Source organism: Balaenoptera ricei, chromosome X (assembly GCF_028023285.1).
Source record: "Balaenoptera ricei isolate mBalRic1 chromosome X, mBalRic1.hap2, whole genome shotgun sequence".
NCBI lineage: Eukaryota > Metazoa > Chordata > Mammalia > Artiodactyla > Balaenopteridae > Balaenoptera > Balaenoptera ricei.
In genome coordinates, this window is record NC_082660.1 from 20395121 (window position 1) to 20409907 (window position 14787).

Here is a 14787-nt window from a genome sequence, read left to right on the forward strand (position 1 = left end):
AATGATATTTAGTTTAACATAAGTTGAATCCCTAAGTATATGTAGCCAGCTATTCACAAATGACCACATATAAAGCTGAACTCCAGTGGTACTTTGTCACCCCAGTATGGCAATGGCTTTACTATAATTACTTATATACATGCCACGTAGTTTAAGGGAACTGGGACCCGAGAGCATCTGCCTCGTCCTGTCTTCCAGGCTAATCCCCTCTCAACACTCGCAAAAAGCCCCTCGCCCCAGGGGAGGCCGTCCTAGAGTTGGGGATATCCCTGGCGTCCTGGCTGACGCTCTGAGTTCTGTCATAAACGGCAGGGGATTAGTGACAGGCATTCGGACATGGACACGGGAATCCAACTGCCATTTATAACCCTTTGCTATAGCAAAGTACGTTCTAAGTGCTAACTTACAGTCAACATTTTAGAAGCCAACTATTAGTAAAGTTGACGATTGCTACTACTTTGGTGTTCAGACAGGTTTGTGATAATCTTGTCAATCAGTACTTGCAATACAATTGGAATCTTGTTCTCAGGTTTCCTCTTTCCAATCTGAAAAGTACAAAATTTTTTACTCATGGAATAAGCTTGTATCTTCTTGATTAATAGTTTCCATTCTTTGGAGCTTTTCTAGCCTCATGTTCATTTTAGGTATGTTTACAAGGAAGACAGCTATCTTTGGATCCATTCAAAAAAGCCAGTCATTAATGTTTTCATTCAACTTTCAGGAACTATTGATCACCTACTCTAAACACCTGGCATATATCAGTGACCAAAGACAAATTTCTGCCCTCAAAGAGCTTAGTATTTGATTACAAGCAGGTCCTAATAATATAATTTCCAGGTACCTACAAATAAGTGAAAATACATCCTGACTCACCACTTTTCATATTAACTGGGTAATGTTAATAGCCTATAAATGCACTCCTCGGTGCCTTTTATCCCTTCAAACAGCTGACTTCTGAAAGTCCACAGGCCCAGAAGTATACCCTAAAGATGATCTCATGTGGCCATTTACAGAAGGCTAGAAAGAGTGTTCCAAAAGAACAGTCCCCTGCCCTGCTGGAGAGGATGGGCCCAGGCCTGACCAGGATGAGCTACAAGAGACCAACTCCCAAACATGCTGACCTACCATAATCTACAGCAGTGGTTCTCAACTGGGCACAATTTTCCCAAGGGACATAGTAATGTCTGGAGATGTTTTTGGTTGTCAACTATGGGAATGCTACTGGCATCTAGTGGGTAGATGTCAAGGATGCTGCTAGACATCCTACAATGCACAGGACATACAACACAATTATCTGGTCCAAGTTGTCAATAGTAGTGAGGTTGAGAAACCCTTCTCTAGGTACAGTTGCCAACAGATTATGGAAAGGAGACCAGTATAGTTTAGTAGCTACCTGTGCAACAGGAGGACAGACCATGCCATTACAGTAGAAGCTTATCCAAAATAACAGGTCAAGAGGTGGCCCGAAGTCTCTATGAAACACACTAGGCAATGTCTATTCAGTGCACTTACATATATATGAATAACATCTGTGATTCCCTGCTTCTCCCTCAAATTTCTGACTTTCTGTTGAATATTCCCCGATTAAGCCTAGCCAGTGTTCTGACCTTTACAATGATCGTAGTGGACTGCTCTTTCGGGGAATTCTTAGTCCCCAGAATCTCATGAAAGGAATCATTCCCCACTCCCATCATTTCTTCTATATCCAAGGGCACATCTAATCCTATACCCTACACTTTCTATGTCAGTAGACTTCCAGGTTTTATATTTTGTTCTTAAATACATTAACCACTATTTTATTAATGATATTTTTATACCCTAACCCCCCCCATATGATACCATGGAATGCATCCTTGTATTTTGTTACCCATGAATTCTGATATTATGTCACTGAAGTATCTTTGAGTAGAATTCTTAACATATGAATGTGAAGAAATGTGTATTTCAGGTAAATAGGTCCATAAAGGTCTCCATGCCAGTGTGTGCGGGGGGGGGGTGTATAAATATTAATATGTTTGTGTATATACATGCATATACATACACATATACATACATATACATACACACGTCTATAAAATCATTAAATTTTTTACTTAGCTTTTAAAAGGAAATAAAATATCATAGCTACTGTGTATTTAGTCTTAGACAGCAAAGCAACTTTTAGCAATTCCATTATTAACGTAATAACACAATTTGGGCATAATGTTGTACACAAGTAAAATCCTAAAAAAAAATTTTTAAAGATCCACCTTCCTGAGCCTTAAGCTTAAATTTTTTAAATTAACAAAAAGTCAAGTCAAACACCAAAATTCACCTAAATCACACATTCGTTCATATGGAAGTTATTAACGACCTGCACATATGCAATGTACTTTGCTACACAATACAGATAAAAAGATACGACACAATCCCTTCCCTCAAGAAGCCCACAGTTCCCCAAAGTCGGCATGTAAAAAGAGCAATACAGTGAATAAATGCTAAAAATGCTGACACCTGTGTTGGCTCCAAGGCCAGCATGAGCGACGACAAGGAAATATAGGGATGAGGGAATGTGTCACAGGAGGGGAGGAGTAAGCCCATTTGCTATTCGACCACTGAAGGCCGTGTCCCCTGCCAGTGTACTGTCCTTATACAAAAAGGCAGTGCTTGGGGCTTCCCTGGTGGCACAGTGGTTAAGAATCCGCCTGCCAATGCAGAGGACATGGGTTCAAGCCCTGGTCCGGGAAGATCCCACATGCTGTGGAGCAACTAAGCCTGTGCACCACAACTACTGAGCCTGTGCTCTAGAGCCCGTGAGCCACAACTACTGAGCCCACCTGCCACAACTACTGAGCCCTTGCTCCACAACAAGAGAAGCCACTGCAGTGAGAAGCCCGTGCACCACAACAAAAAGTAGCCCCCCCGCTCTCCGCAACTAGAGAAAGCCCGCGCACAGCAATGAAGACCCAATGCAGCCAAAAATAAAATAAATTTAAAATAAAAAAAAATAAAATAAAAAGGCAGTGCTTGTGACCCAGCCTCAAGAGACAAAGCGTTGACTGGTCTTCCTCTCTCGTGATCATCTACTGGGAGATGGCACATACTATAGAGTTGATTGGCTAGATTCAGGGGTCCAGAGTGTGGCCAAGGATAGAAGGTAAGAATTGAATCTGCAGGCCTGGGTTTGTTAACTTCAAGTTCTGGCCATTTGTGCAGCTCAGCCAGGACATCAGAAAAAGGATTTGCAAGTTTTCTATCAAAGGGAGTTATGTTGCACTGTAACCCAAAGGCCATGAGATGGCTCCCAGCACACAGAAATCCCCTTGTCCTGAGGCACCCTGTCAGGATAAACTAAAAGAGCAACAACTAACTCAAACGATTTTTGTTTTTTGTTTTTAAACCAATCTAATTTAGAGGAAAAAAAATGGAAAAAAAACTTCTAAATTCAAACCAATCAAAACTAAGTACAACTCAAAGAAGCATGTTAATGTGTGCTGAGAGAACCCCTTCCATTAATGACCATGACCCATTTAGATGTATATTTGACACTGTGACCTAGCACACCCATAAATGTGCATGTGCATCATGCACATGCATAACAAGTTTCACACAATACTTACCATTACTATGGGTAATGTATTCTTTTATTTTTGTAATGTTGGCCACAACCCACTAAATTTCATGACCTACTAATGGGTCACTTTTTTTCTAACAAATACATACATATAAAATATAAATTTAAATTTATATATGTGTGTGTGTGTATAAATAAAATACAGTAAATGCCTGGCATATCAATACCCTGTCATGTAATTTTCCTTCCATTATGGTACTGTTCATTTGTTTTAGCCATACTATTCCCTCTATTAAAGGTACACAATTTCTGTGACAAAAAAACAAAAATATCCTACCCTTTGTTTTGTTACTACAATCCTTTCCCTGAGGTATTACTTCATCAATGCCTCTGGCTTACTGAATGGTTTTGAGAAGGTCCTGTTTTATTCTGAAGCTCCTTTTTTTTTTTAGCATACACATCTTAACTGGAACTTGATTTTTTTTAATTATGTGCAATATAGTCATTAACATATTTCTCTAACCAAACAGAAAATCAAGTGAAGGGAAGTAGGCCTAAATCAGGAAACTCTGGAATGAGAAAGCTGCCTCTCCTTTTATGGAGGAGGAAACAGAACCCAAAGAGATGAATCCTCCACGCTATGCCCTGAACTAGCTGGCTGCAGACATAGGTGAGACCTCAGAGGTGCCTAAGAGCCAGCATTCGGGCCAGCAGCACTCCTCCCATGTCACACTGCCTGCCCGAAAGCCACCCGCTGGACCAAAGGACCCCAAATCCACCTCAGATTGATCCCCTTAGATCAAAATAATCCCATGATACAACAGTTTTACGAGAAGCAACGTGACTGGTCAGGGGTCCTTAAATCCGTTGGGTTTTTTTTAATGCTATTTTATTTATTTATTTATCCATTTTTGGCTGTGTTGGGTCTTCGTTTCTGTGCGAGGGCTTTCTCTAGTTGCGGCGAGCGGGGGCCTCTCACTGTCGCGGCCTCTCTTGTTGCGGAGCACAGGCTCCAGACGCGCAGGCTCAGTAATTGTGGCGAACGGGCTTAGTTGCTCTGCAGCATGTGGGATCCTCCCAGACCAGGGCTCAAACTCGTGTCCCCTGCATTGGCAGGCGGATTCTTAACCACTGCGCCACCAGGGAAGCCCCTTAAATCCGTTTTTGAACTTGCCAAATCCCTATTTTTAATTCCTCTTTCTTGTTATCTATTTTAAAGTAGTTCATTATTTGTTGCCCAGGGAGGGACAGAAAACATTCACAAGTCAATTTAGAGAGTCAATCACAACTGCAGCAAAAGTTTTTCTCTAAGAGCAAATTAAAACAAATGCCCAAAATATTTCAGCCATCCTTGTCTCTTATGGTTGAGACCCTACAGAATCAAATGTGTCTTTTGAAAGATGAAAGGCCTTTTTCTCTGCCCAAATTCATTGAAAAGAAAAATAAAATGTTGAACTCCCTGGGGTGGGGGTGGAGGGCAAACTTCAGTTTTTCAGGACTCAAGCTACTGGCTCTATTCAAAGAGAGGAGAAAGAGCAGACGGTATAGAGAATGCCGGTAGCAAAGGGAACACGTAGACATGTAGAATACTCGGGTTACCACGAGAAATGGGGCCACAGCACCACATGGGCACACAGAACACAGTGCAGAGCATACTAGCGTGAAGTGAACTCTTCTAAAGCAACCAAAAATAAAGACACCATCCTTGAAGACTGCCCAGTGAAGAACTACCTAAGCAAAAACTAAGAACTTGGTAATAAATGCCTGATGTAAAATGGGGTATCTCAGCATGGACTATTCAATACAAAACTAAGTCCAACCCACATTAGGAAGTTCTGTGCTAGACAAGTAGCAGTGCTGGTACTGGTTAAAAGCCCACTATTCCTTAAAGAAGAGGGACAAAACACTAAACATCGACAACCTACTGTATATCCCTCGGAGTTTCCTTCATCTCATCTTCTCAAAGTCCGGTATTAAAAATAAAAATCTCTAGCTCTTATAAAAACTTTTACTGGTAGAAAACATATTTTGATTTAAAAATCTGATATTCAAAATTACTTGAACAAGTAATTTAACTAAAAAGACAATAAGCAATTTTTAAGAGTTCAGTCTCAATAGAATTCAAAGAAAGGCAATTAATGAATGTCATTTTTCACCTACTGAAATGGCAAAGATGTTTTTAAAAGTAAAGGATAAGGGCTTCCTTGGTAGTGCAGTGGTTAAGAATCCGCCTGCCAGTGCAGGGGACACGGGTCCGAGCCCTGGTCCAGGAAGATCCCACATGCCGCAGAGCAACTAAGCCCGTGTGCCACAACTACTGAGCCTGCACTCTAGAGCCCACAAGCCACAACTACTGAGCCCGTGTGCCGCAACTACTGAAGCCCGTGTGCCACAACTACTGAGCCCGTGTGCCACAACTACTGAGTCCACGTGCCACAACTACTGAAGCCCACGCGCCTAGAGCCTAGCTGTGCTCTGCAACAAGAGAAGCCACCATGATGAGAAGCCCGCACAGTGCAACAAAGATTAGCCCCCGCCACCACAACCAGAAAAAGCCTGCACGCAGCAACAAACACCCAACGCAGCCAAAAATAAATAAAACAAATTAAAAAAAAAAAGTAAAGGATAAAATTCAGCCAAGTTCAGGGAAATTGCTAACGAGTTAAGTGCATGTGTACAACTGCTCTGGAGGGTTACGTGAACTATTCAAAGCCTTGAATGTGTGCGTACGATTTTGACCTACAGATCACTTATCAACAATTTTCCAAAGGAAATAGTTTAAGGATTAAATGTTTTAGTTTTAGGATATTTACTGAAACATTTCTTACAACAGCGAGAAAAGTTCTTGCAAAAGCTTCCGTGTACAGCAATAAGTGATTAAATGCATAACGTACAATCTATACACCAGCATGCAGTAGGTCTCTTAACTGAACTCCGCTTAGCACGTTCACACAACTCCCCAGGGCCGTCCCTTCCTGCGAGGCAGCTCAGGGACCTCACCGGGTTACAGGCACATCTGCAAAATGCTGTACTGAAGGGCCAGGTGAAGCTCAGGATGCTAGTAAGTACAGTGAGGGGGACGAGGACTGATGCTAGCAAGCTTACGGTGCAGCACACGCTGGGTGCCACGAGTCCAGCTGCACGCCTCCAGAGTAGTTGTTTGTTCCCGTGACTATTTATGCCAGAAGTGCTCACTCATATTAACTGTGGTTTCAATAAACATTAAATTAATACAAATTTTTTTAAAAGCACTCCAGCCAATTCTGAGGCAGAGCCAAGTTTGTGACCGCTGTTCTAGAACCCACACTCAAGACTGTTTCTTTCCTGGGAGGACCTTTTCAGAGATGAATTTTTTCCCTCTGTGCAGCCTGGTTTCTCTCTCTTCTGAACTTGATCAACTTCCCATCCCATCAAAGGAGAAACTGGGTCTTGGCTGCAGACTCGTGGGAATACGTCCCTTTGGGTTCCTAGGTGGCAGTGTGACATTGGGTACGGCCTCCCTTGCTATCAATACATTCCCAGCTTTACTGTTTACTTCAGAACCAGGTAGTGTGAATCCCAGCACCACCATCTACTAGCTGGGGGAGCCTGAGCAAATTATTAACCTCTCTGTGCTTCAGATTCCTGAGTGGCCAAACCCTACGAGCGGGTTACAGAACCTACCTCATAGTGTTGGTGGAAGAAGTAAACACGTCAAGTGCTTAAGAGAGTGCCTATCTAGCACGTGGCAAGTGCTCTGTGAGCATAAGCATCTGTAATTATTATTACTGTTCATGTTTTTTAACCAGATATATGCTGCCCAGCCCCTAGCAGAGTGTGCTGAAGAGCTGTCAGGTGAATGGAAGAATGAACACTTGGTCCTGTGTCTCCTCTGTTCACCATCTGTGAACACCTCCTCTTGGCATGGTTCCTTTTTTTTTTTTTTTTGATACATCTTTATTGGAGTATAATTGCTTTACAATGGTGTGTTAGTTTCTGCTGTATAACAAAGTGAATCAGCTATATGTATACATATATCCCCATATCCCCTCCCTCTTGAGCCTCCCTCCCACCCTCCCTATCCCACCCCTCTAGGTCATCACAAAGCACCGAGCTGGTCTCCCTGTGCTATGCGGCTGCTTCCCCCTAGCTATATATTTAGTGTATATGTGTCAATGCTACTCTCACTACGCCCCAGCTTCCCCTTCCCCCCACCCGCCAGTGTCAAGTCCATTCTGTATAAAGCATCTTTATTCCTGTCCTGCCACTAGGTTCATCAGTACCATTTTTGTTTTTAGATTCCATATATATGTGTTAGCATACTGTATTTGTTTTTCTCTTTCTGACTTACTTCATTCCGTATGACAGTCTCTAGGTCCATCCACCTCACTACAAATAACTCAATTTCGTTTCTTTTTATGGCTGAGTAATATTCCATTGTATATATGTGCCACATCTTCCTTATCCATTCATCTGTCGATGGACACTTAGGTTGCTTCCATGTCCTGGCTGTTGTAAATAGTGCTGCAATGAACATTGTGGTACATGTCTCTTTTTGAATTATGGTTTTCTCAGGGTATATGCCCAGGAGTGGGATTGCTGGGTCATATGGTAGTTCTATTTTTAGTTTTTTAAGGAACCTCCATACTGTTCTCCATAGTGACTGTATCAATTTACATTCCCACCAACAGTGCGGGAGGGTTCCCTTTTCACCACACTCTCTCCAGCATTTACTGTTTCTAGATTTTTTGATAATGGGCATTCTGACCGGTGTGAGGTGATACCTCATTGTAGTTTTGATTTGCATTTCTCTAATAATTAGTGATGTTGAGCATCTTTTCATGTGCCTCTTGGCCATCTGTATGTCTTCTTTGGTGAAATGTCTATTTAGGTCTTCCACCCATTTTTTAATTCGGTTGTTTGTTTTTTTGATATTGAGCTCCATGAGCCATTTGTATATTTTGGAGATTAATCCTTTGTCCATTGTTTCATTTGCAAATATTTTCTCCCATTCTGAAGCTTGTCTTTTCGTCTTGTTTATGGTTTCCTTTGCTGTGCAAAAGCTTTTAAGTTTCATTAGGTCCCATTTGTTTACTTTTGTTTTTATTTCCATTTCTCTATGAGGTGGGTGAAAAAGGATCTTGCTGTGATTTATGTCATAGAGTGTTCTGCCTATGTTTTCCTCTAAGAGTTTGATAGTGTCTGGCCTTACATTTAGGTCTTTAATCCATTTTGAGTTTATTTTTGTGTATGGTGTTAGGCAGTGTTCTAATTTCATACTTTTACATGTAGCTGTCCAGTTTTCCCAGCACCACTTATTGAAGAGACTGTCTTCTCCACTGTATATTCTTGCCTCCTTTATCAAAGATAAGGTGACCATATGTGCGTGGGTTTATCTCTGGGCTTTCTATCCTGTTCCATTGATCTACATTTCTATTTTTGTGCCAGTACCATACCATCTTGATCACTGTAGCTTTGTAGTATAGTTTGAAGTCGGGGAGCTTGATTCCTCCAGCTCCATTTTTCTTTCTCAAGATTGCTTTGGCTATTCGGGGTCTTTTGTGTTTCCTTGGTATGGTTTCAGATCTAAAGCTTCCCACAAATCCTTACAAATGCTGTGTCTTTTGTTGAATCCCTTCACTACAACTTTTCATCTACCCTCTGCTAACAACAAAAGCTGGAAAATAGAAGGAGGCAAAAATACAAAGGAATCACATAGGGTTGATGGGATTTAAATAATACAGGGGAATTGCAGTAAAGGTCAGGTTTAAAGAATGCCCTCCAAATGCCCTGGCAGGAAACCATGTAGATTGATGGTTGCAATATGTGTAAGAAAAGAATGTGTCCACTCACATAAAAAGGCATTCAGCCCTCATTTCCTGAGTAGACAGGAGGAAACGTGGTAGGTTCACAATTTAAACTGTCTTGAAAGTATTTATTATTCAATAATTCTTTCCCCCTCTGCCCCACCCAGCCAGCCATTCTCTCATTCTACTTTTCTGATCAACCTAAAAGCTGAATACATCCTTCTTCGCTATGGAGGATGAGAATAAACACTAAGAGCAATATACTTGCTCAGGCCTTCATCAGACACTGTGTCACTGTGGGGCACTGGCCTTCAACAAACGCGGTCTTCCTAGGGCTTGATGAGGTAGTCCTTTTTCAAGGTCACTGGTGCACTCATGGAGCTGAAATGCCGCTGCCCATCTAAATACAACATGGACTCTGGAACATAAGAGAGAGAGCTCTGGAGACACATACAGCACCTAAGAAAATCACTATACAAACACAAAACTACTTGGGAACACTGGGACAGCAATGAAAATTCAAAACCGGCACCAGGCATGCGCTGCTGGGCCAGGGAGTGCCTCGACTCCGGCCCTTTGGCTGGACTGGTCCTGACCACCAGTGGCTGCCTGCAGCTGACACTGGCCCTTCAGACAACAGCCAGGCAGGCAGAGCAGCAATGGCCACCTGAACGCCATGAGGCATCCCGGCCTTCAGGGCTGTAGAGTCTCAAAAGCACAATCCCCTAAAGACATGCTCTAGGGCTGATGGGCATCAGAGTACTTCCTACAACAATTTAAAAGGAGAGAAATGTCTTTAAAAGTTCCCCTCGTTAGGGACAAGCAGTCATTTGCCACTTACCTCCATATGTTCTGGGGAAAACCAAGGGCACTTCTTTTTCCGACATGAACGTGAAATGAAAGACATTGGTGGTCATATGCTCTTTATCCTGTAGAGAGGCCACCTCACTGTGTACTCTGACTTGAATGTAATTTCCCTGAGTAAAGCAAACCTAAGCGATTATGGACACAATAGTTAGTTAATTGCATTAGGAAGGGTGAAGAAAGCAGTCATAAGAGAAACGGTGGCTTTAGAATATAAAAACCTCTCTTCTAGGCCCAAATAATAAAAATTGTATTTCATCTCTCATCGCACACCTACCTGCGAAGAAAGAAACAGCAATGATCCAACCTCAACAGGTTTCTGAAACATGATATCATCCACGGTGACTATAAATGGTCGGGAACCACTATTGGGAAAACACAGTACTTGGGGTCAACTGCAAAATTCAGATGATCTCTAGTTTTTTCCTGACAATCAGCTGAAGCAAACTTTAAATGATCAAAGAATAAACCTAGAGAAGGAGGGAATAACCATACCAGATGGTAAGAGATGACACTGTGACCAGATCAGTACCTAAATCATCTTTTCCCTTCTGTGTATCATCACCCCTTTTCTCAGCAGGCATTTAATGTACTAAGTGACAACATCAGAGCAAGAGCCTTCTAAAATGAAGATCAAACCCACCTGGTACCAGTGTGGCATTTATTTAAAAACACAATATATTCCCAAACACATCCAGATGGGTCCAAAATGTTTCACTGAGTGAGGCAGTATAAGCGGCTTCTCAGGAGTTAAGACTACCTTAAACCCAACTCACCCGAAGTTACAAGCAGTAGCCCATCCAAGTTCATACGCTCTCCTCATAAGGAAACCACCAAAGATTCGATTGAAAATGTTCCGCTCCTATAGGGCATAAAATAAATATTAATAAATACAAGCCCTGTGACCACCCAAATCTGTAGAACAAAGGAATTCACAATGCCATAGAACAGAGGTCAGTTTGAAGGCATGTCAACTCTTAGATGAGTGTCATGAGTCCAAGTTATCCTGTTTAGAAGATTTTTCACTAAATTCCAATACCTGAGGGTGGCAAATATCCAAGCTCTTCAGTTTTGAATTCTCCATCCACACTGCATTAGGAGGCAAAACTCGACTTCGAAAACTTATAGTCCTGTACAAATGGAGATTGAGTAAACCCTGTCAATGCCATGGTTTTGCTGCTGAAAAGTAAAATATTTGCAAACAACGCCCAATATGTTCAAGCAAGTGTAGCTCTGGAGAAGGCCAAGGTCTAGATGCTTTCCCAACCAGGAATCTCACTATCCTAACTTACTTTGGATCCAGCGTGTTAAGAAACATCTCATGTATGGTTGTCCTCTCCTCAGCAGTGGGAGCCATTTTCAGTAATGACATGGAGCTGAAGGCGACCCTTGTCCCCTTGTTCACTGGAACAGGAGACAATAAGGAGCTATGATCAGGAGGGCCACACTACAGCACTGGGTTGCTGACCGGGGCTGCCTCGGACCCTATAAACACAGTATTTCCAGATTTCGAAAAGCCCACTGGAAATTGCACATCTACCCCAGAGAAGGCTGCTGAGGCTACATAACACTTTCAGTGATTTTTTGCTTTCAGATGGAAATCATGTCTGCTCAGTGTGAGACCACTTATAATCACCTTGACCTACAGCCCCAACCAGCAGTTATCTCATTAAGATACATTTCCCATTTCATTAAATGTGAGAAAACAAATTACTTCACTTAATATTGTATCATCAATAAAAACCGTTCAAAGTATGGACTCTGTGAACACTTTATTGGTATGAGGAGTCCATGCATACTCTTAAATAATCTCCTCTGTAGTACAGTTAATGTGCTTTTTAAATTGTATCTTATTATGAACAAATTAATATACATTCTCCTTGTCTAAAGAGCTCTTCTTCCTCTGGGCTTTCAAGGGTGAGTGGATTAACAAATGCCGGCCTAAAGAGAAGAAAAGAAAAGAAAAATTTTAAGACGTGCCATTACCTAATAAAAACTGAAGGTGTTCATTTTGGGTAACACTTACTGACTGCTTCACATAAGAACTCTGAACAATTAGGGGAGTCTTCTGGTTACAGACTTATCTACACACTAGAAAGTTCACGTTGTAAAAGGATATGGCCACTTGCCAAAATGTTTCACCTGATTCTAATTACGAGGAAACAGTCAAATATAGGTTGTAGAACATTCTGTAAGACAACCAGCCTGGACTCTTCAAAAATGTCAATGCCTTCCCAAGGCAATCTACAGATTCAATTCAATCCCTATCAAACTACCAATGGCATTTTTCACAAAACTAGAACAAAAAATTCTTAAACTTGTATGGAAACACAAAAGATCCCAAATAGCCAAAGCAATCTTGAGAAAGAAAAACGGAGCTGGAGGAATCAGGCTCCCTGACTTCAGACTATACTACAAAACTAGTCATCAAAACAGTATGGTACTGGCACAAAAACAGAAATATAGATCAATGGTACAGGATAGAAGGCCCAAAAATAAACCCATGCACCTATGGTCAGTTAATCTATCACAAAGGAGGCAAAGAATATACATGGAGAAAAGACAGTCTCTTCAATAAGTGGTGCTGGGAAAACTGGACAGCTACATGTAAAAAAATGAAATTAGAACATTCTCTAACACCATACACAAAAATAAACTCAAAGTGGATTAAAGACCTAAATGTAAGACCAAATACTATAAAACTCCTAGAGGAAAACATAGGCAGGATACTCTTTGACATAACTCACAGCAATATCTTTTTGGATCTGTCTCCTAGAGTAATGGAAATAAACACAAAAATAAACAAATGGGACCTAATTAAACTTCAAAGCTTTTGCACAGCAAGGGAAACCATAAACGAAATGAAAAGATAACCCTCAGAATGGGAGAAAATATTTGCAAATGATGCAACTGACAAGGCATTAATCTCCAAAATATACAAACAGCTCATACAACTCAATATCAAAAAAACAAACAACCCGATAAAAAATGGGCAGAAGATCTAAATAGACATTTTTCCAAAGAAGACATACAGATGGCCAAAAGGCACATAAAAAGATGCTCCACATCACTAATTATTAGAGAAATGCAAATCAAAACTACAATGAGAAATCACCTCACACCAGTCAGAACGGCCATCATCAAAAAGTCTACAAATAATAAATGCTGGAGGGACTTCCCTGGTGGTCCAGTGGGTAAGACTCCGAGCTCCCAATGCAGGGGGCCCAGGTTCGATCCCTGGTCGGGGAACTAGAGCCCGCATGCATGCCACAACTAAGAAGTCCGCATGCCACAACTAAAGATCACGCATGTCGCAACTAAGACCTGGTGCAGCCAAGATAAGTAAATAATAAATAAATAAATATTTTAAAATAATAATAATAATAAATGCTGGAGAGGGTGTGGAGAAAAGGGAACCCTCCTACACTGTTGGTGGGAATGTAAATTGGTACAGCCACTATGGAAAACAGTATGGGAGTTCCTTAAAAAACTAAAAATAGAGCTACCATATTATCCAGCAATTCCACTACTCGGCATATATCTGGAGAAAACCATAATTTGAAAAGATACATGCACCCCAATGTTCACTGCAGCACTATTTACAATAACCAAGACATGGAAGCAACCTAAGAGTCCATCGACAGATGAATGGATAACGAAGATGTGGTATATATACAAAATGGAATATTATTCAGCCATAAAAAAGAATGAAATAATGCCATTTGCAGCAACATAGATGCAACTAGAGATTATCATACTAAGTAAAGTAAGCCAGACAGAGAAAGACAAACATCATATGATATCACTTATATGTGGTATCTAAAAAAAAATGATACAAATGAACTTATTTACAAAACAGAAATAGACTCACAGACATAGAATACAAACTTCTGGTTACCACAGGGGAAACTGGGGGGGGGGATAAACTGGGAGTTTGGGATTAAAATATACACGCTGCTATATATAAAATAAATAACCAACGAGGACCTACTGTATAACACAAGGAACTATACTCAATATTTTGTAATAACCTATATGGGAAAAGAATCTGAAAAAGAATATAGGTACAGATATAGATACAGATATAGATATGTAACTGAATCACTTTGCTGTACACCTGAAACTAACACAACATTGTAAATCAACTATACTTCAATAAAAAATTGTAAAAAGTCAATGTCTTAAAAGACAGAAAGTGGCAGGGGTATTATTTTAAGGGGAATTATTTAAAGAAACATGATTACCGCATATAATATATGGTCCTTAATCAGACGCTGACTCAGGGGAAAAGGTTATAAAGAATATTTTAGGGACAATTGGCAAAGTTTGAATATGAATCATATATTAGATAATATAATTGTATCACCGTTAAATGTCTTGGCTATAATAAAGGCACTGAGGTTATGTAGGAGAACGGCCTTATTCTTAGGAGATACATGCTGAATTAGGGTAAAGTAGTCTCAAACTTACTTTGAAACAATTCCAGGGGAAAAAGTATATATGTTTGTATTTATTGAGAAAGGACAAGAGTAAGGCAAATGTGGTAAAATGTTAATTCGAGAATTTAGGTGAAGGGCATATGGG

At 40.8% G+C, this 14787-nt stretch overlaps 1 protein-coding gene across 6 annotated transcripts in view; it reads right to left on the bottom strand.

The window, feature by feature from the left end:
- The window catches only part of ACOT9 (acyl-CoA thioesterase 9), a 77915-nt gene that overhangs the window by 1500 nt on the left and 61628 nt on the right, over positions 1-14787 (bottom strand). For 3 of the 6 annotated variants that reach the window (XM_059911714.1, XM_059911715.1, XM_059911717.1), the window contains 7 exons: positions 12077-12144; positions 11496-11607; positions 11243-11333; positions 10980-11065; positions 10481-10568; positions 10181-10331; positions 9444-9757 (listed from right to left, as the gene is read on the bottom strand). In XM_059911714.1, the coding sequence (XP_059767697.1) occupies positions 9669-9757; positions 10181-10331; positions 10481-10568; positions 10980-11065; positions 11243-11333; positions 11496-11607; positions 12077-12144 (685 nt within the window). In that variant the 3' untranslated portion in view covers positions 9444-9668. Of the gene's footprint in view, positions 1-407; positions 546-7883; positions 9758-10180; positions 10332-10480; positions 10569-10979; positions 11066-11242; positions 11334-11495; positions 11608-12076; positions 12145-14787 lie in introns of those variants that run through there. The other 3 variants (XR_009500353.1, XR_009500352.1, XM_059911716.1) reach the window with 2 other exon arrangements.